A 26506-nucleotide genomic window follows, 5' to 3' on the forward strand; every position below is an offset into this window, starting at 1 on the left:
AGGAAGCAGAATTTGGGCTGTGCTCAAGTTTTTAAGTGATTGTCTAGAGCAGTTGGTTTTCTTGTATTTTCCAGTAAAAGATTCAGTGGGGCACTTACTAAAACAAACAGAAAGCCATTATTTTAGTAATGTAAAAACTATCATTTACATCCAACAAATAGATCAAAAGATGCTCTTTTATAAACAAAATTCCCATCCCACAGACACAATGGTATGTACAATAACATCACACTTTGCCAAGAGATTCCAGTATAAGACACAATAATTCAAAAGAAACAAAGTGTAAGTTTATTGGACGCCAACATTTCTTAGTCAAGATCTAAGTAAAGAAAACACACAGTAGAAAAAGTTGTACAAAGCAGCAATGGATTTACATTACATTAAAGAAAAAGTTACCCGAAGCTATTAAGTCTCAGTCCTAAAAAAAGTAAAAACCCATCCTTAATTAAAATTCAACACTGGTGTATTGAACTGATATACAATAACTATAAGGTATACAGGATTATAAAACCAGCTTCTTTTGTCTTACCTCTATAATCCTTTAAAATGACAAGTGAATTTGTGTAACTAATTGGAGAATTCTATAGCAAATATATTGGATAATTCCAATTTCTAGAAACTGTAGGAAATTACTCCCCTGTACCCAAGCACTAAAAGTGATCCCATTTTCCTGCTTTTTTAAAAAGGGACACTGTCAAGAATAAGCCTTAAAATGTGTACTTCATATGTATTTTGCATGTTACATTGCAAAAGATAGTTTGTTCTGGGTTTATGTACATATTTTAATTAAAGATGCTGCTGCAGTAGTGGGAAGCTTGTGTTTTTAAAAGGTAATGTGTATCACTGGTAAACTGGAAAAGGAAAAATGGAGTGAGTCCTTTATTCTGGAATAGTGAGAGAAAAAACAACATGAAAAATAAGCTCAGCCCACAGAATTCAGATACATTTTTCAGACATCCTTGCAACAATTGAGGATGCCCTTAATAGGCATTTTCATGCCCAAGCAGCTCAAGTGTTATGACTCAATTCATGTTTTTAAATTCTTTGATTTTATTAATATCAAGTATTCTTAATACAGATAAGTACATTTACTGTATACAACCTTTCTCTTGATAGTGTCCCTTTATGTACAACAGTTATAGTACAGTTTTTCACAAGTCATTTTAAATAAACAAGAATCAATGACATTAAAAAATACTATCAGGCTGTGTTCAAGAAAAGCAAAAAAAGATTTTAACACTGATTCATTAACAGCAACATTTTAAAAAAAACAACAAAAAAACCCCAACAAACCCTAAGCTTGCTTTGATTTTTATCTAAATCTTCTGGTAGGATAATGTAAACAATTTTATTGAACAGTATAGGCACATGCCAGATTACAGGCTCATGCCATATATTTGCACCCTCACTGTTAGTGCCAAGAAGGTAGGCATAGTCTGTCCTTATCCCATGTGAGGAACTTCTAGTTTTATCACTGGAAGCTTGGAACAAAAACAGAGTACATCTAGCTTCAGACCAAACCCGCATGCCCTACTTGGGGGAAAACAAACAGACATCAGACAAAAAATCTACTGGATGTCACTAGAAGGCCTGCCTAAATAGGAAATGCAGGAACAAGTCTCTTACAGCTGTGTTTTGGTTCACGGATAAGGCTACATCTCCATTCTGAAATACACAAGACAAACGCTAGTGTCACCTACTGCTTCAGCAGATTTTCTGCTCAATTAAATGTCACAGGATGTTTCACTTGCCCTTATCAAAAAAAAAAAAAAAAAAAAAAAAGAAAAAGCGCAGATACAAGAAGTAGAGACAGTATTATTACTGGTTCACGTCCTTTGTTTTTGTAAAACTACAAAATTATACCCTAGCTGTATATGCAGGTTTTAGGTAGAGGAAAATTAATTTGAACTTTTGGTTCTAGGCCTTAAAAAAAATCTGTATGTATTTTTCTGCCATTGCTTACTTTCAGTGGTTGATCATGGTCCCAGTTTAGCAAAGAACTTAAGCACATGTTTAAAAAAAATTAAGACTGATCTCAATGGAACTTAACCATAGGCTTAGATGCTTTGCCAACGCAGTGCCTAAAAGGAAAAAAAGTCCCAAAACAAAATACATTTCATGGCTCAACCCTGCTTCTCTTAAATGCAATGGAAGTTTCCACTGTGCTTCCACTGAAGCAGGATAGTTCTCTGAGATTTATCTGACAGATTATAAAAATAGAAAAAAAAGAAAGAATTAAAGATTCTACTCTATATATTAAAACATCTGCACATTCCTGTCACAAATTTTAAGAAAAGAAGCAAAACACTTTTTTATATTTAACAAGACCTCTAACTTTGTGTCACTTTAGTACACAGCTATAAAATTAAACAAAATATGATGAAGACAGGTTTTTGTATCAATAAATTTGCCTTTTATTTTGGCTGTGGCCAAACTAGACACTCTACAAAAGACCTTTATTTATAAACAAGCAACTAACATTTTTTCCATAATTTAACTTTTAAAACATATATTAAAGTTATATAAGTGGAAGCATATTTATTCCGTATCCTCCAAAATAAACACTTCTATCAAGGGCTTTTTAAGATACTGTATAAAAGCTAATAGAAAACCAGAACTGCTATATAAACATCTCATATTTAAACTTCAGAGAGCCTGAATTCCTTTACTAAACAACAGGAACTGAATTGAAAAAAAAAAACCCCACAGAACACGCTCAAAGTTAAAAACAAAACTTAAAAAAAACCCAAACAAACAAACAAACAAAAAAAACCCAAAAAACCCCAACAACTAAAGAAAAACTTAGGAGGCGGCTACTTAGACCAAAAATATTTTATGGATTTTTTATAATGCAAGTATACTAGGAAAAAGGTCAAGGTTTCTTCAAAGATGTTGCACAAGCTTTTGATTTAAAGTGTGTGGAATTTATCATCATATCACATAGCAGAATCCCAGTTGGAAGTTAGATGACTATGACATAGCTGAACTAGTTGCCATCTTCCTTTAGAAAGCACACTGATTTTTAAAAGGCTACATATAACCCTTCAGACTGTTGTGTAGAGGAATCATTGGTGAAAACTTAGGAACCATTTTACAAAAACATGTTCATATTTTATATGCACAGATTTCTTAAATACATTTAAAGGATACTTAGCGAAGCTTTATGTTTTTCTGATTTTGTTAAACCAGGTTAAGTGCAATAATGATTTTATTTTGAAATTGTTTCTGGTAAGACAGAAATTTAGTCTTATTAGGTGGAATAAAAAAGTCAGTAACTAGAAATGTCACTATTAAACAAGTACCTTGGTTTAATTGCAATGTCACTGAAAGAGTTTAACTGATATTCTAACAAATTAGCATAATCATATTCAGATACAATTTGCCTGAAAGAGGACAAAAAAGGACAACACGTTACTATTAGAAGTGTTTAGTATTTTAATCAAAATCAGTTTTAGATTTTAATCAAAAATTAAACAGAAGAGGCTTGAAACTAACATTGCAAATTTTTTGGTAGCTGAAAAAAAGTCAGTAGTCCATCCTGAGCCAATTCTTTTAAACTTCACTTACAGGAAAAATAATTAAAAAAAAAAAAAACCTGTTGGAAACAAATGGTGGCACCCTTGGGCTTTCACTGAGAAAAATCTACTCCTGTGCATGCCTAACTAAGGATGCCCATCCTCAGATTCTTAGGAGTTACACTTGTACTTAATTTTACTAAATCTTAAGTGTCAGCTTGCAATTCTTTTTACTTTTGAGTTTGGGATGCTGAAAAAAAATTCATGGTTACATACACAATTAAAGCCTCACTCCTGCTCCCCCTGAAACTGGTGACCAAACTCCTGTTGCTTTCAGCAAACACAGACTGGACTCTTACTAGGTAGTGTGGAATGCAATCCCCCTCTCCCAACCCGCACGGGGTAAAGTTGGTCAGGATCATAAATACTGTTTGCATCATTTACGTTCACTTTAATCCATCACCACTCCATTAAGTTTAAATTCTAGCAGAAGAATTTTCCACTGTTAGTTTACCACCTACTTTTGGGTAAATAGTTCTTTTACTTACAGAATAATTTTGGACCCTTACTATAGCTTCTGGTAAATATCTATGATCCTACTTACACTAAATGCTCCAGTTGTGATTTCAGGTAAAATAATGGAACCGCCCAGAATATCTGCAGTCCATTATTACCACGATTTTCAACAAATTCAAAAATTGCAACACAGTATCACAAATTATAGAAAGCAGCAGAAAGAAATATTCTATGCATTATATTCATAAAATGCAGTGATTGTAGTGTGATGTTTTTTCCTCTGCTTTGAGCTGGATATGTATGCTTAATACAAATTTCAAATACATACTTCTTCATTTATACAGGTGTCTATATAAATATTTACATTTTTAGTTTTTGTTAAAACATATCTTTGTACTCATGGCCAAGCTTATTACTGTGTGTAGGAACACAACTCACCTTCTGTCCCTTAATGAGCTCTCTTTTTTTGATTTAATAGTTATACATTCTTTTGTAGTTAGAATTACAAACAGTTGTACAAATAGTGAAAACAAAATTATGAAACTTGTCTGACGTCCATTCAATCTTAGTTCATATTATAAACAGTACCATTTGCATTATGATGGCTGTTAATACAATGACTTTAGCTACCGAAGTATCTATAGTAAATTAGTCTTTGGGACATTATATAAAGCAAAGTACCCCCTCCCCCAATTTTCCTTAGAAACTTATAATTAAATGGCTGAAAGCAGGCTTGCTGCTACTTTTTATATAAAATCTTAGTAATAATATTGCTGACTTTAGATTCTATTTTAATTTGCACAAGTTCCATATAACAACAAAACAATTCTATGTTCCCTTACAATATCAAACATTCGTATCCAATAACATCAGGATTACTCAAACTTGAGGTTTATTTGTTATTGCTAAAGGTTTCTAAGACCTAAGTCAATACAGCAAGACACTTCATCCACTTCCTCCCTAACTGCAAGTGCATGGCAACTATTTATATGGAGCTTGTGTGTTGGTTTCTTAAAAAAAAAAAAAAAAAAAATTAATGAAGTTGGTTACAGTATTTCATTACTATAAACTCACAGTTAGAATCCAAATTGTTGTTGCTCTTTCATTTAATATATAACTTTATATATAATACACACGCACACACCAACATCACAGGATGAAGATCCATGCATACAATCCAGATGTGATCGTATTTCAGTGTTAAATGAAATAAAAGTTATTCTGTTACTATTAGATCCCAGACCACAGTATTTTAAATTACTCTGCTTTCTACCTACTAACCAAGTTAATTTACCTTAATCTTCAAATCCAAGCAGCATCACAAATTCCAAATTTTTTGTCGTCGTTGTTGTTGTTTTGATCCTTTTAGATTTCTAGTTTACATGGCATACATCTGAGATCCTGAACACAGCCTTCACTGAACCAGCTTTTTAAGGTATCTGTTAAAGCTAATTGTGTGTCTGTTCATGGCTCCAAAGACTAAAAGCTGTCTTGAAAGTCCTATGACAGAGTTTACACATGTATTGTCTTTTGAATGTGATTGCTGAGAGTGGTGGAGCATGATAGAAGAGTGTATCTGACTCCTGTGGTACAAATAATTTTTCAGTAGTAGTGGAGCTTTCAGACAAGCCTGTTGGACTATCAGGCTCCAACGGCTGGATTTTGGGGAGGGGTGGGGGTGGAGGTAAGGGTGGTGGTGATGGGGAATTAGCTGGTGGACATATCTCAGGCTCCTTATTTGTGGACTCCTCTGCAGCCTGTGACATATGAGACTGGAAGTGACTCCACAGACGGAAATTGGTTCGGAAGGCCTTGTTACACACATGACAAATAAATGGCTTCACAGAGCATAAGAGCTCTTGGTGACGCTCCAGCTGTTTGCGTACAGTGAAAATCTTCCCACACTTTTCACAGGGCCACAAACCAGCATCTTTGTTGGAGACTACTTCCTTAGGTTCTCTGCTCGTTTCAGTGACCTCATCCTCTATATCATCTGCAGGCTCTTCTTTGATCTGAATTTTAAACTGCTTGGAAACACTTAAGTCTTCAGGTAGGCATGAGGAATCTTCAGAATCAAAATTTATTTGCTCTGACGAATCACTGAATACACCATCTTCCTTTGCAGCAACAAAATTGTTCATTTTATTGGATTCTGACTGAGGAGGCAATCTTGATGAACTAGTTATTTCTCCATTGTGATCCAGGATAGGTAAAGAAAAGTTCTCTGACGGAGCCATTGTGTTTTGATTGTGAACTTCAACTTGATGACGCCAAATACTAAAGGATGATTTAAAGGTACGCATACACTCAAGACAAGTAAGCTTCTTGTATTCACACTTGCTTTCATGCTCATGCTTCAGCTCTGGAGAAGAAAATCTAAGGCTGCAGTAAGGACAGACAGTAGCATTTCTACAGAGTCGCTCATGATTTCCCTGTTCAACAAGTGAAGAGAGCTTAGCATTGCAGAGACGGCACTGATAAACCTCTTTGTTTTCTACTGGACTTTCAATATGAATATGATCTTTCTGCTTAGGAGCCTTATTTCCTCCAATTGGTTTCTCCCCTGGGTGCATTTTTATGTGCTGTTTAAATTGTGAGAGGAAACGATAAGCTTTCCCACAGTAGGTACAAATATAGGCTCCTTTGGTTCTCGATCTTAAATTCCTTTTGATGACTTGTTGTGCTTGTGAAGCAGACTGTCCCTGAAAACCTTGCTTGCCACGTCTTAGTTTAACTATTAGAGCTTTTTTAATTTCTCTCTCTCTCACTATATCAATCAGTTTTCTTTGGAATTTTTCATCCAAAACAGCATGTGAACTGGAAGCAGGTGAGGGATTCTTCACAATTCCATGTTGTGTCTGGCAGTGCGTCCACACTTTGAAATTTGTGTGAAATCTCTTGTGGCATATGTCACAAGCATAGGGCTTCTCTGGATTATGATACATGTTAACATGACGATGAAGACCTGCTGTTGATCTGAAAATTTTAAGGCAGTGTTTGCATTTAAATTTTTTATTTGGTCTTGCTTCTTCCATCTCGCTGTATTCATCTTTACTGACATCAGAATCAGGAAAATCAGCATCAAGGTGCGTAGGGCTTGAGCCTTCCTCAAAGTTGTCTTCTGACCCAGGAGAACCCTGCTCATCCGCCTTCAGTTTCTTAAATGGTAGTCTTCTATCAGCTTGAAATCTCCTTTTTGCTGGAAGTCTACTTGGCTCCTTATGATCATCCTCAGTTTTAAAAGGAAAGTCTTTATTTGTCGATGCTGAAGCATCACCCACTGTAACTCTTATTATTTCAGCAGGATCTGAAAGTGGACTGCTAGGTTCAGTTTTTATTCGCACCTCTGTAAGAGGGGAAGCAACCTCCCTATCAGTTGACTGAGAGGCACTGAAAGACCTAAGGCGATGTGGGTGTATTACCTGTGGCTTTTCATCTAAGACTAACTTCTCTGATGACTCTTTCAAGGATGACTTTTGAGATACAACATTAAATGTCTTCTGGGAATCATTAGTTCCTGGTGAGGAGGATGATGATACCTGTGAAGGTTTTAGGTCAACAGAAGGTGAGTAAATAGGAACCTGGCTGTCCATGGACAGTGACCTTCGAAGGAGACTTTTTACAAGTGGCCCACTTCTGTCAATACTTTGGTGTTCTGGACCAGATCCACTAGATGGGATTACTAGCCCTAACTTTGAGTAGTATAGCAAATTCCTGTCTTCACCTTGGCCATTTCCTTTTCCTGCCTCTCGCAACAAAAATGTAGATTCTGACGCGCCACGCAGAGACAAGACTGGTGGACGTGGTCTTTTTAATGACATCTCTGCAGCCTTTCCTCTTAAAAGCTGACCACTGCTTCCTGGTTCGTCGCTTGCGATTTCTTTCTCTGTTAAAGGCATTTGAGGCAGTACTGTGTTCCTTTTCACTAAACCACCTCTGCTCTGATCCTCCACAGTTCCAGAAGTTTCATGAAGCTTGGTATAGCTCACAGGGCTTTCTTTCAGCCATCTCCTTTCAGTCAGTGATAAGTTGTGAAGAGTTTCAGTTGGTTTTGTTACTTGTGGTCTACTGCTAGTTTTGACAGCAACAGAGGGTGAAGGTTTAGAAGTATGGCTTAAATCATGTTGTGTTTGATTTATACTTTTCACTTGCGCTTCAATTCTGTTCTGACAGACAATGACACTTCTCTTCTGAGAACTACTTTCATCTTCATCTTGATACAGTATTTTCTTAATAGGGCAAGCTGGAAAAGGAGCTTGAGGACTCTTAGAAACAATGTTTGTAAGAAAGGATATTCCAAGACTGTAGCCCAGTTCTTGCACAGCTGCAAGACTGCCTTTCTCAATGAACAAGGATGAAGAATAAATGTAGTTTAACACATTATCAAAAGCATCTGGTTCACAAAAGTCGAGTTGAAACACTGACTGAGACTCATTCTCCTTATTTGTGAACAGAGTCTGGAAGTATTCACTGCTGGCAGCCAGAACATTTTTATGAGCTCGAAATTTCTGATCTCCTACTATAAGAACAACATCACACAGCTGTCCCTTTAGACGCTCCTCATTCAGTGCACTTAGAAGTGAAATGGCATGTGCTGGATTTATGTAATGCAAGAGCCCCTCCATGATTCTGATGTTTCTGAAAAAGAACAACAACAAAAAAAAGTTGTAGGTTGCCTTATGTGGACTGTTGTTAGAGATAAAAGTAAACACATCTAATCTCTGTGTACTTCATAAACTGGCTAAACCACCATCAACAGTGCTGAAGAAAACAGCTTGCTTGGAGGAAAGGTATGGGAACTAAAACAATACTGTTAGCTCCAACAGATGCACAGACATGAGAAGAACCAGCTCACGTGCCCACTTTCTAACACACCGTTAATAGCTGATATTACACCAAGAATATTACAACTAACTAACTGGGTGATGGGGGGGGCTGTGTTCTCTTCCTGCAATACACCTGTCCACATGAAGGAAGAGTTCAATCATTTCTCTCTTGATCATCTTTTTCTCAGCTTTAGCTTTATGAAGATCTATCTTGGCAACTGCATTGATAAACTCTTGAATCAGGTATCTAAAACTTAGTTATGCCAAGTCACCTTTTCAAGTCACCAAGTCACCTAAGCAACCCTGACAGTCTCCTGCTGACTAAACAAATTAACAGGGTTTTGTTGTCATTTTTAATAGGATGATGGAAAGGGCATTAATACTGGGGAGAAGGAAGCAGGACTATCATCTGTAATCTAGATTAATTCATCATTTTGCTTATGTTTAATAAGTGTTGTTAATATATACTTCTAGCTATCAAGTATGTGTCACTTATAACTGCACTGACAGGATCTGGTTTCTTGGAAATTTCACAATTATAACTGAAGTATCCCTGCATTGCTTTCTTCTACCTTAAAAGCAATCAGAGAACTGAACTCCCCATTTTATTCATTAGTATAAGAGCACTTTATGCCAACAACCCATATACCTGAGGAACAGTTACCCTCAGATGCATCCCGGAGTACAATAAGCACAAATTAAACTGCAGTGCAGAACTCCCAATGTTCCATATACTTCAAAACACAGCCCACTCTGTACTGCAGGATGTCTCAATAACTCAATAGACTGCTCCTGATTAGATCTTAACAAAAGAAGAGAATCAGGTTTTAAGTCAGTTTAAAAAAAGAACTTCTGTGGCATGAATTGTAATTTATATATCTGTGCACATGCAAACACACAGAGAAATCAGCAATATCCAGTTTTCTTTTTTTTTTCATGGACACTCTTACAATTCTGTCCAAGTTAACCTGTAAGAATTTTATGCTACCTTCCTCTATGGTGGTAGTAAAACAAGTCAGTGATGTGTCTGTTAAAAGGAAGTCTCTTCTTTTTACAGCTGAGTTGAGAAACTACTCTTCACATATTTATACATTATGTATGCTACTACAACGAAAGGTTTCACTGTTCATCAGCTTACAAGCAAAACTGAAAAATTTAGCAAAATAAAAAACAATATTAAGAAGCTGTAACCCCATAATTGATAAATGGGGGTGGTAAATCTTACAACTAATGGATATAAATAAGTGATCAAAGTCTAAATTGGTATTATTGAGAAATGAATCACAGGGTGCTGCATACAGTGTCTCAGGGCATTGATCATATCATAGGACTGAGCTACGACTTCTACACCTGAAACTACGGAATGAGTTAATAGTGTCACAGCAACAGCAAATGCAGAATTCTGTTTCCTCACCAGATCTGTCTCTTTACTGAGTGTTTCAGTGTCTTGCAGTGTTGTTTCATAAACACAAATTTACCCTTAATTCACCTCAGATAGTTATAATGCATAATCCCCCCATCTAAAAAGAGCAGAGCAGTCAAGCTTCTATGAATTTGAGAAACCAATCTGTTTTGTTTTGCTTTGTATGTTTTGCCTAAAAGTACTCTGTGTGTGTGTGTGCATGCATTACCTGTCTCCTTTGTGGATGCCACTGCAATTTAAAGTGGTGGAGTCTGGCCCTAATCCAGTCTCATGGTCTGAGTACCCATTAACACTTGGAGTGTTATTAGAACAAGTGTTCCAGGAATGCATCTTTCCCTTTAGTTTAATCTGAAAGAAGCTGAGTTTGCAAACTCACATGATTCATCTGGGATGCAAGCTGCAGCATGGTATATGGAGGTAACAGATCAACAGTGTGCTTATGAAAGAAACTTGAACTAAAACAGTATTGTAGAGACACACAACAGAATTTGCAGCAGAACCCGTATTTCAGGGACATAGTGGGAAAGGAGTATATTAGTCAAATGTTTTGAAGTATTTTCAAATCTTTCACTTTAATCTGCTTTATCCAGGCCTTGGGTCTTGTGTAAGACACTTGCAGAATGAACACTATGTAACTACTATGTGTTCCTTTGTCCATCGTAACACAGTAATTCTATTAGTAGAGATGGATGTAAAATCTACACATCTAAAGCAGAATCCAATAGTCACCCATCCTTCTTTCCTCATTCTCCTTTTTTATTCATAGAGCACATTCAATTTATTACAGGACAGAGATAAGCATCCTATTACAATCCTCCCTTTCATTCTCAAAGCACTGTCTCTTCTGTGCAGTAGAGGAGGCAGAGCTCTTTGGTGCAATGTAACTCTGTCACTTTAAGAGTAACCAAGGCTGCAACATACACAAATGGCAAGGGACCAAATTAATCCTGCAAAGGCAGCTTTAATCCTGGTATTTCCTAATTCAAGTGCTTGACTTTCAGCTTAATAGCCTTTAAACACAACAGTCAGAAATAAAACAAGCTATGATATGTTAAGAAACAAAGCCAAAACTGCTTTGCAGAACCATTTTAACACATTTACACAGATCATCTGAAAGCCTGAAATACTTAGATGCAAAAAACCCCAAAGATTACCAGAGTAAATGTACAATGTATTAAAATTTCACTGCATGAACACTTCAGTAACAAAGTTGATGCAAGACACTCCTGCTCTCTTTTGTTCATCTTATTTGCACGCTGCAGTTCACTCCTCCTTCAGCTGTGCCAGTACAAATATTTGCAGGCCTGTATTACACAGCAGATCAGCCAATAAAAAACCCTCACGTAATATTTCTTTTCAAATGCTGGTCACTTTTTATATTAAAGCACAATCTCAAGAACGAATGCATTGGCATAACTGAAGAGGCAGCAAACTGTGGCAGTGGAGCAGCTATAGGAAGGCAGGAACTCCTTACAACAGTTTGCCATCAAAGCCAATGCTTGGCTGACTGAAGTCAGCCCCAACACAAAAGGTGTGCCTAGCTATTGTGTAATAACAGAACTATGGCAGTCTCTTGTAATACTAGATTTGATTCCAGGTGTTTGAGGACTCATACTTCCTCAGCTGAAGATTATTTTGCCATTAACTACCTAAACTCTTTCCTCCAGATAATCTGCTTCTATTCTCTCCAACCATTTTTTTCCAGCCGTCTTCACTACTGACTGGAAACAAAGCTGTTTCCTCTTTTCTTCCATGATGTTCGAGTGACATCAAGGAAACAGTAGGAGCATATCAGAAAATCTCCCATTGTCTGTGTCCAGGTGTTACATGCTATAGTGGCTACTGGTCCTCAGGAGGAGCAAGACTCCAGAGCCAGGAAGGGCAAATGCAGCAGGAGCACCTGCAACCTTCCTTCAGGAAGCCAGGAACAGATTTTAGTGTCAATCTTCAACAGCCCTCTACTGATCTCAGCAAACTAGATTTCACAGACTTTAGTACCACATTTAGTACAAGATTTATTTTATTTTTTGAACAAGGATAGAAAAAGACACCTCTACTATTTCAGAATTACTTTCTTCAAAAAAGAAATCTCTACTCAGGAAAGCTCTTCACAAGGAAAGGGTGAAAAAGCTTAATCTTTGGCCCAGCAGTTTATTGATCTTCAACAGCTACCCGCCTTTGAAGTGGTAGTTCCCCGTCCTTTCCTCTGTCCCTTACTGTCACATGTCCTCCTCCCAGCCCTGTGGTAGCCTCCTCTTCCTTTCACCAGTTTTGCTGCCCCTTTGACCTCCCAGTAAATGGATTCAGCTCCCTAAAATAAAGCAGGAAACAAACAAACAAAATCAACCCAGCTTTTTATATCTGTTTGCTATTTTATAGGTTAGGAGCTTCATCAGCTCACTGAGAGGTCAGATGAGCATTGCAGCTGCAGCAAGAGAAGCCATGAAACTACCCACTCTTTGTCAGCAAGTTGTTCAATCAGCTTTGCCCATCTGAAATTCCACTTTTAGAAACAATGCAGTCATCAATGCTGAAACTTTACAAATAGAATCAGGCAGATATTTGTGTGAACGACTTCAGTATAACAGCTTACACTTGCAAATACACAAGCAACTAAAATAAGATGTTGATGTTGCCTGCTGACTTCCATTATAAAGACATAGCTGTCAGCTAAAGCTATGTTAATAGCATGTTGGGGGTGGCAGTGGGAAATACGATGTTCTGAAACACTTAATGAGATGCAATGTTGCAGCAAGGAGGCGCCAGGGCTGTGAGAAACCGCAGTTAGAAGTGGAGAATACAAGAAGGAGGAAGAAATGCACGCAGAGGAGACAGGCAACAAGGGAGACTTAACAGGTTTCAAGAGGAAAAACATAGGTAAGAAGCGTGGTGGGGGCAAACCCACTAAAAAACCCAAATAAACACAGATTATAAAACTCAGCTGAGAAATACAACTGACTTCCTGGGGTATCCCCAGGTAAATGCAGCAATGTTGCACTCAGTTGTGAGCACTTTGCAGAGGATTTGACGGCTCTGATAATCCATGTGCTGTTTCATACACAAGGGGGGAAAAATGTCCCGTTACTCATCAAGAGTCCAGATGCAAAAGAAACCTACACTGCTTAAACTTCTACTCAAGGATCCTATGCTGGATTCTATTATTTAAGCTTGACAACAGTTTATCAAATGACTCTTGTCCCATCAATAGCCTTTGCAACATAGATTCCTACAGTGCATATATATTTACACACACACCCCCCTACACACCCCCAAAAGCTTTGTGGAAAAGCTCCAAATCTGCAGAGCAAGATGGTTTGCACTTCTATAATCTTATTCTAACTAAATATTTTAGCAATCTCTTGCTTCAAGTTTGGGGATTCCGTCTTCCTGGATTTAACGAAATGTGATTTCAACTGTGTTGTGGTTTAACCCAGCAGGCAGCTAAACACCACACAGCCGCTCGCTCGCTCCCTGCTGAGTGGGATGGGGGAGAGAATCGGAAAAAAGGTAAAACTCCTGGGTTGAGATAAAGGCAATTTAATAGGACAGAAAAGGAAGGGAAAATAAATATAATGATAAAAGAATATACAAAACAAGTGATGCACAATGCAATTGCTCACCACCTGCCAACTGATGCCCAGCCAGTTACCAGCTACTAGGAAGAAAATTAACTCTATCCCAGCCAAAACCAGGACAGTATCCACCCCTTATTCTATACCATCTACGTCATGCCCAGGTCCCACACTTTCCAATACATTCCAATTAATCACCCCACTTTCCCTGTCTTTTGATATATACACACAGATATCATTCCCTTGGTGGATGTGCCATCCCTCTAAAATGTCTGTTGAGTTCATTTAGTCCATGACTTTGGGCTCCATCTGTCATAACAGTCCTTCAGGGCAGGAGAGGTGGTGTGTGGTGTTGGATTGTTGCATGCTGAAGCCAGTTCTGGTTCTATCACCGCTGCGCTTTGCTTGGTTTCATCAAAGTTCATTCTTCATTCACCTGCGTGATTCACACTGTAATACCATTGATATGGCATATAGCAACCATAGAAGTGATGACATAGAGTATTATATAGCAATTAACATCATACAGTTCAGTTCATTGGCTATTTTCACCCAAAATCAAATCCCCTTGAGGTACACAGCGGACTTGCCCATCCTGCCGCATCACCCACGAAGTGCACCCAGGTCCCTGAGCAAAAGCAATCCCAGAAATGGGTTTACCTTTGCCTGAGGCAGGAATAACCCAGACTGTCTTCCCCATCATATTTTTTACGTGCACTACAGGGACTTTATCCCCTTCTACAGTACCTAAAAGTTTTGATTGGGCAGGGCCAGCTTGATTGGCAGATCCCCTAGTGCTGACTAACCAGGTGGTCTTTGCTAAATGTGTATCCCAATGTCTGAATGTCCCAGCACCCATTGCTCTCAGTGTAGTCTTTAACAGTCCATTGTACCGTTTGATTTTCCCAGAGGCTGGTGCCTGATAGGGGATGTGATGTACCCACTGAACACCATGCTCTTTGGCCCAGGTGTCTATGAGGTTGTTTTGAAAATGAGTCCCCTCGTCTGACTCAGTTCTCCCTGGGGTGCCATGTCACCATAGGACTTGCTTTTTGAGGCCCAGGATAGTGTTCCAGGCAGTGCGATGGGGCACGGGATATGTTTCCAGCCATCCAGTGGCTGTTTCCACCATTGTAAGCACTTGGCACTTGCCTTGGTGGGTTTGTGGGAGTGTGATATAATCAATGTGCCAGGCCTCCCCATATCTATATTTCAGCCATTGTCCTCCATACCAGAGAGGCTTTAACCACTTGGCTTGCTTGATTGCAGCTCATGTTTCACATTCATGAATAACCTGTGCAATAATGTCCACGGTCAAGTCCACCCCTCGATCACGAGCCCGTCTATATGTTGCATCTCTTCCTTGATGGCCTGAGGTGTCATGGGCTATAAATAATTCACCCTTATGTTGCCAGTCCAGATCCACCTGAGCCACTTCAATCTTAGCAGCCTGACCCACTTGCTGGTTGTTTTGATGTTCTTCAGTGGCCCAACTCATGGGTATGTGAGCATCTATGAGATGTACTTTTACAACCAGGTTCTCTACCCAGGCGGCAATATCTTGCCCCAATGCAGCAGCCCAGATGGGTTTACCTCTGCACTGCCAGTTGCTCTGCTTCCATTGCTGCAACCACCCCCACAAGGCATTTGCCACCCTCCATGAGTCAGTACAGAGATAGAGCACCGGCCACTTTTCTTGTTCAGCAATACCCAAAGCCAGCTGGATGCCTTTCACCTCTGCAAACTGACTCGATTCACCTTCTCCTTCAGCAGTTTCTACAACTTGTCGTATAGGACTCCATACAGCAGCCTTCCACCTCTGATGCCTTCCCACAATATGACAGGACCCATCAGTGAACAGGACATAGTGCTTCTCATTTTCTGGCAGTTTATGATACAGTGGGGCCTCCTCAGCATGTGTCTCCTCCTCCTCTGGCAATATTCCAAAATCTTTGCCTTCTGTCCAGTCCATGATCACTTCCAAGATTCCTGGGCGACTGGGTTTCCTATCCGAGCCTGTTGTGTGATCAGTGCGACCCACTTACTCCACGTAGCATCACTTGCGTGGTGTGTAGAGGGGACCCTCCCTTTGAACATCCAGCCCTGCACTGGCAGTCGGGGTGCCAGGAGGAGCTGTGCTTCAGTACCAACTACTTCTGAAGCAGCTCAAACCCCTTCATACATTGCCTATATCTCTTTCTCAGTTGGAGTATAGCGGGCCTCGGATCCTCTGTATGCCCGACTCCAAAAGGGTCGACCTCGAGTGTCCCCTGGTGCTTCCTGCCAGCGGCTCAAGGTAGGGCCATTCTCCCCGGCTGCGCTGTAGAGCACATTTTTTACATCTTGCCCTGCCTGGACTGGCCCAAGGGCTACGGGCATGAACTATCTGCCGTTTAATTTGTTCAAAGGCTTGTCATTGCTCAGGGCCCCATTTGAAATCATTCTTCTTCTGGGTCACTTGATAGAGAGGGCTTACAACCAGACTGTAGTTTGGAATATGCATTCTCCAAAAACCCACAGCGCCTAAGAAAGCTTGTGTTTCCTTTTTGCTAGTTGGTGGGGACATAGCTGTTATTTTGCTGATCACGTCCACTGGGATCTGACGACATCCATCTTGCCATTTCATTCCTAAAAACTGCATCTCCTGTGCAGGTCCCTTGACCTTACTTTGTTTTATGGCAAAACCAGCTTTCAGGAGGATTTGAGCTATTTTCTTCCCTTTCTCAAAAACCTCTTCTGCTGTATTGCCCCACACGATGATGTCATCAACGTATTGCAGGTGTTCCGGGGCCTCACACTGTTCCAGTGCTTTCTGGATCAGTCCATGGCAAATGTAGGGCTGTGTTTCCACCCCTGGAGCAGTCGATGCCCAGGTGTACTGGACGCCCCTCCAAGTGAAAGCAAACTGTGGCCTGCACTCCGCTGCCAAAGGGATTGAGTAAAACGCATTAGTGGTATCAGTTGTGGCATACCCTTGGCTGCCTTTGTCTCCAGTTTTGAAGTTCTAGCATGTCCGGCACAGCAGCACTCAGCGGCAGCGTGACTTCATTCAGGCCACGATAGTCTACTGTTAGTCTCCGCTCTCCATTAGACTTTCGCACTGGCCATATGGGACTGTTAAAGGGTGAGCGAATCTTGCTGATCACTCCTTGGCTCTCCAGTCAACAAATCAGCCTATGGATGGGAATCAGGGAGTCTTGGTGCGATATTGCCGCCAGTGCACTGTTGCAGTGGTGATCAGCACCTGTTGTTCTTTGACCCTCAGCAACCCCACAACAGAAGGGTCCTCTGAGAGACCGGGCAAGGTGCACAGCTGTTTAATTTCCCCCATCTCCAAGGCAGCTATACCAAAAGCCCACCAGTACCCTTTTGGGTCCTTGAAATACCCTCTCCTGAGGTAGTCTATGCCAAGGATGCACGGAGCCTCTGGGCCAGTCACAGTGGGGTGCTTTTGCCACCCATTCCCAGTCAGGCTCACTTCAGCCTCCAATACAGTTCGCTGTTGGGATCCCCCTGTCACTCCAGAAATACAGATGGGTTCTGCCCCTGTATAGCTTGATGGCGTTAGGGTACACTGTGCATCGGTGTCCACTAAAGCCTTATACTCCTGTGGGTCTGATGTGCCAGGCCATCAAATCCACACAGTCCAGTAAACGCAGTTGTCCCTTTCCTCCACCTGGCTGGAGGCAGGGGCCCTCTAGTCCTGATCGTAGTATTTGTTACCCACTTCTTGTACATACAAGTCAGGAGTGCCTTCATTAAAATCAGGAGTAAGATCAGCCCTTCTACTCTGTCTGGGGAACTGCTCACTGGAAACTGGAGCAGCAATTTTCCTGGAAGTACCCCCTTGTGTGATTGTTTGTCCTTGTAACTCACATACCTGTGCCTCTAGGGTCGAGGTAGGTTTTCCATGCCACTTCCTCATGTCCTCTCCATGGTCATGCAGGTAAAACCACAGGGTGGCCTGTGGTGTGTACCCTCTATATCCTCTCTCTTGAGCAGAGGAACGCTTACTCCTTATAGCTGAGATACTGGTTCATACAGGTGGAGAGCAGGACATATCCTCTTTGAATTGCTGGAACTCGCGGGACAGTTTCTCCACAGCTGAGACGCATGCCCGTAGGGAGGAAGAGAGACTTTCTTCATGTTGCCGGAGTTGGCCAGCCAATTCATCCACCGTTGGTCCCTCTCCATCTTTCCAGGTCATTACTGCCAAGGAGTTGGCATACAATGCTGGTGCGCTCCATACAAACTTCCACCACATGGGTTGTGTGCACTTGACTTCATCTGGATCTTTGGATAACTGCTTGTTGTCCAGGTCATCATAAATCACCTCCAGCACAGCTAATTCCCTCAGGTACTGGATACCTCCCTCCATGGTGTTCCACTTGCCCGGGTGACATATAACATCTTCCTTGAAGGGATACCTTTCCTTCATGCCTGACAGGAGTCACCTCCAGAGGCTGAGGGCATGTGCCCCTTTTCCAAACACTTTGTCAACTCCCCTTCCCTAGAAAGGGATCCCAGCTGCTTGGCTTCCTTACCTTTGAATTCCAGGCTACTGGCCCTGTTATCTCAGCATCAGAGCAGCCAGGTGACAACGTGCTTGCCTGGACGATGGCTGAAATCTTTTTGGATATCTCGCAGCTCACTCAGGGATAGGGATCGGGTGTTTACCATCTCGCTGATGAGTTCTGCCTCTTCCTCTTCTCGTGATAGCCCTGCTTCGGAGTAGCCTGACTCGTCCACTTCTTCCTCCTTCCCCTTCTTAATAGGAGTTTCTTCCCTCACTAAACGAGCTGACTTTCGCATCCAGTATTTCTTCTTGTGTATAGGGGCAACTGATACCGGCATGGGTTGGTTCTCTGGTTCAGCTGTAGTGCCTGTCACAGGGGGGGCTGAAGTAGCCACAGTACCTGTTGCGGTGGCTGGAGAGCTGCAGTGCCTGTCGTTTTGTCGTCAGATCCAGAGACCTCCTCTTCCCCTTGAGGGTGCTGAACAGTGTTGAACAGAGCTCAGAGGCATGGGCAAGGCCCCAGCACATTGCAGTGATTTGTGTCTCTCTGGAGTCTCTGGTGACAGCATACTTCTTCCAGATATTTTACTAGTTTTTCAGGATTCTGCACTTGTTCAGGGGTGAAGTTCCAAAACACTGGAGGTGCCCACTGTCCTAGGTACTTGTCCATACTATCCCACACACCCTGCCACTCATAACTATCCAGCCTCGGGGTAGATCTCTGGGTGGTATTCTTAAATAGTTGTTTAACCTTAAACAAGACCTGAAACACATTCAGGATACATAGCAATAGGAACATGCTGGTTTGAACATCCCAAGGATATTAAAAATTCTCAAGAGCTATTGTAATTAGCCTGGAGGAGAAGGGGAAGGTGAAGGAGCAGGGGAAAGTGTCCCACCTTATCCCCCCCATAGATTGGCTCTCTGAGGAGAAAAGGTAAAGAGTGTAATTATTAATAGTTTCCGAGAGATGCTTCCTGAAGTACGGAGATGACGGCAATGCTGAGTACAAATGCCAGATTAGTCCCACAGCAGTAATTTTATCATCTCATAAGCCAGTGTTACACAGTACAGCAGAATTACAACCTTGATCCAGCCCCCAGAGGTGATAAAGTACAACAGGGAACATACACAGCAAGTAAGGTGTTACACAACACAACTCTGAGAAAAAATATAACAACTCTGAGAGCAAATAAATCAACATTGCAACCAGCGACTATTAACCTAATAATGAATGCTTATAATGAGTTTGTTTTAACAGTCTCCAGTCAGATCTGTCGTTATCTCAACCCTTGGAGCCCCATGTTGGGCACCAAAAAGGACTGTCGTGGTTTAACCCGGCAGGCAGCTAAACACCACACAGCCGCTCGCTCACTCCCCGCTGAGTGGGATGGGAGAGAGAATCAGGAAAAAGGTAAAACTCGTGGGTTGAGATAAAGACAATTTAATAGAACAGAAAAGGAAGGGAAAATAATAATAATGATAAAAGAATATACAAAACAAGCGATGCACAATGCAATTGCTCACCACCCGCCAACCAATGCCCAGCTAGTTCCCGAGCAGCGGCCACACACCCCGCCCCCAGCCAACTCCCTAGTTTCTATACTGAGCATGACGTCATATGGTATGGAATAGCCTTTTGGCCAGTTGGGGTCAGCTGTCCTGGCTGTGCCCCCTCCCAGCTTCTTGTGCACCTCCAGCCTCCTCGCTGGCAGGGCAGTATGAGAAGCTGAAAAGTCCTTGACTCTGTGTAAGCACTGCTCAGCAACAACTAAAATATCAGTGTGTCATCAACATTATTCTCATTCTAAATCCAAAACACAGCACTATACGAGCTACTAGGAAGAAAATTAACTCTATCCCAGCCAAAACCAGGACAAACTGCTGGTTTCCACTGCAGACAACACTGCGAACTTTCTCCATGCAGACAAATGTTTTTCATTTCCAATAGGTCAGCAGCAATGAGAGACTCACTGGTATGAAGACAGGCATAAAATCAGATAAAGAATATATTTGCTAGTGTGTGAAATTGATGTATTAAGAATTTCCAACTATTTATCCTCCACACAAACAGAAGCAGAAATTTAGGGGGAGGAAAAGAAGAAATTCTAGAATATTGTGCAGTCTCTCTATTTTGCCTTCCACTAGAGACAAATAATTAGCAGTTATCCTGATACAGACTAGAAATTCTCTTAGAAATTAGAGGCTACTTTTCACATTCAGATCATACCCATAGTTTTGCCAATTGATACTCAAAATAGCTCGTCCCAGCTTGCAGCAAACTACAAAATGTCAGAGTAACACCACAAAGCTCCACTTGTCCTTCTCATTCTTGTTTACAAACAAGCAGCAGCTAAGGGTGCAATTTCATCTTACTCTCACTCCAACCTAACTAGGGATTGCTCCTGCAAGGAGCAGCCCATGTCTCCTCCCCCACTGAGGAAGGACTAGCTTGCTGGCAGATCAGTAAACTGATCCAGCTGACCATGGGATTGCACAACTACTGGATGTAAGGGAGAGGGCAGGAATGTGCGCCGGCTGTGAGCTTTTCTGATTCTTCTTGAAAGAGTTCATGAAGATTAAAACACATCAAACACAGTTTGATAAAATATTTGTCCTGGCCTCAATGCCTTGACTGAAAGGCATGTAACTCACCATCCAAATTGCTGTAAAAATCAAGAGACTAAGAAGTTTAAAAATACCTTTCCCTAAGGAGTTCTTCAGTTTTCATTCTCTTGAGTTTTGTAACATTGCCATTAAACTCTCTGATGGGACAACACCGAAAGGTTTGATGGACATACAATTTAAACACCTACAAAAACCGCATCCCCTGAAATATTTCATATGATTTTTGGTAAGAGACGCATGAAATAAAGAATTTGGAGAAGGGGAGACACACACCAAACGTGTACACTTGTACTCTTTCTACAGGTTGACTTTATTATTTCATTGGTAATGCTGAGATATACTTACCAAACTGAATAATATTCAGTCATCTGCTTTACTATATGAGCCACTCTTTCTTTGCTTAACTGGCCCGATTCACAATAAAATCTTGTCTATGTGCTGCTTTTAATTTTGCTGGTATAGTGAAAATGACAAACGCTAATTGTGGGCATATTTCTATTAATATAAAGGTGCTTTTTACAGGCACAGCCTATTTTAGATGGGAAGAGAAGCCAATTATACCCATATAAGGTACTTTTCTATCAAAAGAATTGTGTTTACACTAAGGTTTCTATAAGAAAACATGAGATGGGGGAAAAAGTCATGCACTTAATTTGAAACATGCAGAACTAATGTAAAAGCTGAGCCTAAAAAATTGCCAAGGGAGAAACTTCTGATTCAGGGAATGCAGGTATCTTCCACCCACTGAAGGGATCCAAAGAAAACGCCATTCAGCCATCATTTCCATTCAGCCATCACTAATTATGGGCAAGATACTGGGAAGACGATACAGGATACTGTAAAAGGGGAAAGACAACAGCAATTTTATGTGAGTTTTACATAAGAGATTTACAAGGTCATGAATAGCACACGGAAGATTTTCAGGTTACTCAAAGTCCACATGCATTTGGAGCTAGGCAACATCTCGCATACTTTTAAAAAAAAATCTTTTAAATCCTCCTCCATGAACAAGAACACTATGTATTTTTTCTTTATTCCTCAAAAGTATTTATGAGAAAGGAGCTGGTCCTATTCTTACTGAACTTCCAGGGAATTTGGCCATTGACCTCAATAGCTGAAGGAGCGTACTCAGTTATGTCCTGGCACAAAATAAACTAATTCCTTTTGGTTGTGACAGGTAGATTAAGTTGTGGCAAACAGTGATTCGAAATCACTGTAATTCTGCTGCTTTTCCTTCCATGTTTCTTAATTTACTTTAAAAGGATTTTTGTGGGGCATATTTACTGTACCAAGTACACTATTTTTGAAAAATTCTCTGAAGATACTCACAAATGTATTCAGACCAGAATGCCAAATAGTTCACTCCACAGCAGCTCTAATGTTTTTTAGCAGGTGGGCACCTACCCCAACAGGACTACTGGTACACTCCTAGTTCCAGTGTATTGTGGTGTCAGGCTTGGTGCTAGCCTATGCATGAGCCACACAGTGCTGGAGAGAAATTAGTGAGTCAGAGGGATGAGGGGCGAAGGGGTGCAGGGACACTCACTGTCCCCCATGTAAGAACTGTCCCTGCGCTAACCACAACTTATCAAAGAGATTACTAAGAATGGATGGCAACCTAAAGATTACTCACACTGTTAAGTGCCGATGTAGGATAAACTATGGATAAGGAGATTAATGCTCCAAGACAAAAAATGGAAAAATACTTCTTTCCTTCCTGAAGAATGCAATTTAATTGTATATGAATTACTATGAAAGGGCAAGTTTCACAACATTTTTTTGAAATTATTTGGCCAAAGAATTTTTCATGGCTTTTCATCACAGATTGTATGGAAAGATTTTGCACAACAAAGGTGTGGTGTTTCACTAAATCCCAGAGGGAAAACCCCCTCAACAATCAGGACTAGGTGATTTTTAAACTTTCTTATTTTTGACGGGCTGTAAGACTGCTGAACTGATGGTGGTAGTGGTGGAGGTCGAATGAGTTTAGGAAGGTACAAGAGTTGCTCAACACTTCCTTTTCTTGTTCATAAAATATGCCCGAACTATTCTAGAGCAACATACTACATAAAGTAGCCAATAAGCAAAGACAACAGATGATTTTTTTTTTTATTTCACTGCTGAATGAAAGAAAATGTAAGAGAACTGCTGTCTTAAATATTACCATTAAGGAAAAAATTGGAAAAAAGATTACAGTACATAGACTAATATTAAATCTACACCATAAATATCTGGGGAAAGCAACTCCCTCTGCACAGAATATCTATTTTAAAGCAGGGCATATTGCAGTCTTTCCACTTGCAACAAATGATTTTGCTGCCTCTAAAGATTTTTTTTTCCTTCCCTTCTGAGGATCTCAGATCATTACATGTAGCAGAGTTCATTATGAAACAGCTCACTTGCTCAAAAGTTGAGAATTTCTTTTAATGAGAACTGGAAATAGCTGCAACTGTAGTGTGTGACTCACAGCATAGTGCCTCCCCCCCCCCCGCATTGCAAACCATATGGTGGTTACAGCCCAACTTCCTCTCCCCAGCTCCTCCTTTCTCTACCCTGTAAGTCTACACTTGTTTATGGACCATAGTTATCACTATTTTGCAGACAAAACAACTTTCAAAACCTCAAACACTATAATGGGAAATTACTTGATGTTTTTTACCGTAACTGCTTCACAGCTACTGATGTTCAAAAAGAAACAACTTCAATACAGTATGAAAGCTCACAGCTTTCTGTAAAGTTGTCCTTTTAAACCCAAATGTTGGCATGCCTCTAACTAATTTTAAGGAAAGCATAGTCAGCCATTACTATGAAGATGATCAGAGCACCAACTGTTTAATTGTCTCTGTATCAGTATTCTCTAGGATCACACACACAAAAGCCATGAGCTCACAAAACCCAATCTCTTAGTGATATCAAGCTTCTAGCGATCTAGAGGGTTCTCAGTCTGAGAAGTGTGTTGAGTTTGAGTCAGCTGACAGAGTATCACCCTGCCACTTGGAACCTACACAGTAGGAAAAGGAAGCACAAACGTTCACATTTATCATACTTGTGTACCATTAAATGTACAGCGCAAAGAGGGCTTCAGGAACTTCTCACAAGCTATTGCCTCTTTCTATATTAAATAAGAGTGCTAATACATACTAAAGGATAAGTTACCTTAAGCGTTAAAAAAGCACCCAACTCATTATTACTTTAATCCTGTTTTGTATCACTGGGCAATACTGGAATTAGTGGAGGAGCAAGAGCACCACTGAGAGCAAGAGAAATGGTCACTCACTCTCAGTTCTGATCCCCAGGGGCTACCTTGATTCCAGCAGGCCCAGGGGAGCTCACAGCTCAAGAAACCCCTGATAAATCCTGGTCTGGCACACATCATTGTAGTGGAAAACTCCAGAGGCTGTTATTTGTGACATCTCCCTTTGAGCCCCTACTGCGAACATGCAAATTACAGTTCTTTAAATGTTCACAATCCAGTCAAGTTGGGTGGATTTTCTACAGGTAGAGTAAACCAAATGTTCTTATGAGATTATAACTGTATAGCATGTGGGTAATAAAATTTCTGAGAGAAAGGGATGTCAGATCCCCTTCCACCTAAGAGATGGCCACATAATTTGTTTCTTGCAAACAAGGTTTATAAAAACAGTTGCCAAAGTTTGCTCAAAACTTCCCCTCAAGAACATCAGCATAACCCTGGTGGAAAATTTTAGTCAAAGCAGTTAGTTTGTCAGTTTGAACAAAGTCAGAACAGAACACTATAATTGGCAGTGTTCAGGCAATACAAACGTAAAGCAGTACTAGATTTACCTGTAATACATACTTACTACTCCTGATTTAATATCAATAGCCTTGTGGTACAAAAATACATCCCAAAAATCTATTGTCATATTAACATTTATCTAAGGATAAAAATATTAACCATAACAACTACCAGATCTTCACTGTATTCACAAAAAGTTGTGTGATTATGTAACTCATCACAACCTCTTCTTATACCTATAGCCTACCTACCTCTTACTTCTGCTGTGAGTCCAACAACAACAAAAACTGAATAGCTTTTAAAACAAGTGCCATTTAATTATTAAGAAGAGCTTACTCAGTACACAATGAAACTCCACAATATTTCCTGTCTCATAATAACCCCTTTAGATTAAGTTTTCCTGCCGTTCGATAATTTACATAAGCCATATCCGATCTGGACATATAATGACAGTTTGGACTTTAAAGAGCATTAAAGCAAAATTCTCACAGCTGTGATTGGGTAAAATACCCTTCACAGCTTTCTGCAAATACATAGCACATGTTGGTACACAGTGCAGAGGATTTTTCCACTAGACTATGAGATGTACTTTTTCCTACTCATGAATAATATAGCCAAAGAGAGCTTGGACTAGTAAAACTACACTTCGTTTAATACCTGCATGTACTTATAGGTCGCAGGAACCTTGCTGGATTGCTTTCCGCCCTGAAATTTGCAGGCTAGCGCGGCTCTCCCTTCAAGACACACCGGGGAGGACCTATGACAGTGAGGCACAGCCCTCCCGGATCCTCTGTCATGTTTTACAGTTCAGATCAGAGCCGGTATCTGCCGGGGGAGAGTCGTGAGCCGCAGCTCCCGCAGGCGGAGGGGGAAGCTCCGGTATCACCAAGGCGCCCCGTCCCTCCCGCTCCTCCCGCGGCCGTTGCGGCGGGGCGGGGCGGGGTAACCGCCTCCTGAGGCGGCGCTGCCCTCCCGCCGGGCGCAGCGCAGGTAGGGGCACAGGGGCACATGTGCACGCGGACGGGCGGCCGCGCGCTCCTTCCCACCACCCCACCCAGCCCCAGCGGGGCGCAGGCGCGCACGCCCCCTGCGCTGCTCGGCTCCGATCCCCACGCGGCGCCGCTCCTGCCCCGCCTCCCCGCCACCCCCCCCCCCCCCCGCCCCGGCAACGGCGCCGCTGCACATGCGCCGTGAAGGAGAGCGACGATAGGTGCTTCCCCCGCTCCGGCTGCTGCGCAGGCGCAGTGCCGCGGGATCCCAGAACCGGGAGGGGGGGGGGGCGCGCAGCACACGCGCACGAGGGACAGCTGAAGCGGCGTGCGGGTGCGGAGCATGCGCAGAAGTCAGCCCGGCAGGGCTATGTGGCGGGCGTGTGCCGGCGCAACGGGCACCAGCCGTTTCCTCAAAGCCAAGGGAGCATGCGCGGAGGCGAGGGAGACGAGTTTCGTAACCGGCGCGTGCGCACTGCTCTGCTCGGGGACCGCAGCCCCGCTCGGTGGGGAAAAAAAAAACCACCTCAGAGTTACGTCAGGAAAAGACGCCTTTGTACACGGGGAGACCCATACGGCGCGGGCAGCCCCCGAAACGGGCGCGAGACGCGGCCGTTACTCACCCTCTCCGCCGCCAGCCGCGCCCCCCCCTGCTGCCCCCCTCGGCGCCTCCTTTCACGGTTCGCCCGCGCGCGCTGCTGCCACCGCCGTGATTCCATCCATCTTGAATTTGACGTCATCCCACACCAGGGATGAGGTCATCG

At 41.6% G+C, this 26506-nt stretch overlaps 1 protein-coding gene across 3 annotated transcripts; it reads right to left on the minus strand.

The window, feature by feature from the left end:
• Nucleotides 1-5049: 5049 nt before the first annotated feature.
• ZBTB21 (zinc finger and BTB domain containing 21) lies at nucleotides 5050-26506 on the minus strand. 3 transcript variants are annotated; one of them, XM_075519111.1, is made up of 3 exons: nucleotides 25411-25771; nucleotides 14079-14302; nucleotides 5050-8669 (listed from the first exon to the last, which is right to left on the minus strand). In XM_075519111.1, exons 2-3 carry the CDS (start codon nucleotides 14135-14137, stop codon nucleotides 5480-5482), a joined length of 3249 nt encoding a protein of 1082 aa, XP_075375226.1. In that variant the 5' UTR covers nucleotides 14138-14302; nucleotides 25411-25771; the 3' UTR covers nucleotides 5050-5479. The 3 variants fall into 3 exon arrangements, with proteins under 3 accessions (XP_075375226.1, XP_075375245.1, XP_075375235.1); XM_075519130.1 differs by lacking the exons at nucleotides 14079-14302; nucleotides 25411-25771 and adding an exon at nucleotides 26366-26506; XM_075519120.1 differs by lacking the exon at nucleotides 14079-14302.

This window comes from Mycteria americana, chromosome 1 (genome assembly GCF_035582795.1).
Source record: "Mycteria americana isolate JAX WOST 10 ecotype Jacksonville Zoo and Gardens chromosome 1, USCA_MyAme_1.0, whole genome shotgun sequence".
In the NCBI taxonomy this organism is placed as follows: Eukaryota; Metazoa; Chordata; class Aves; order Ciconiiformes; family Ciconiidae; genus Mycteria; species Mycteria americana.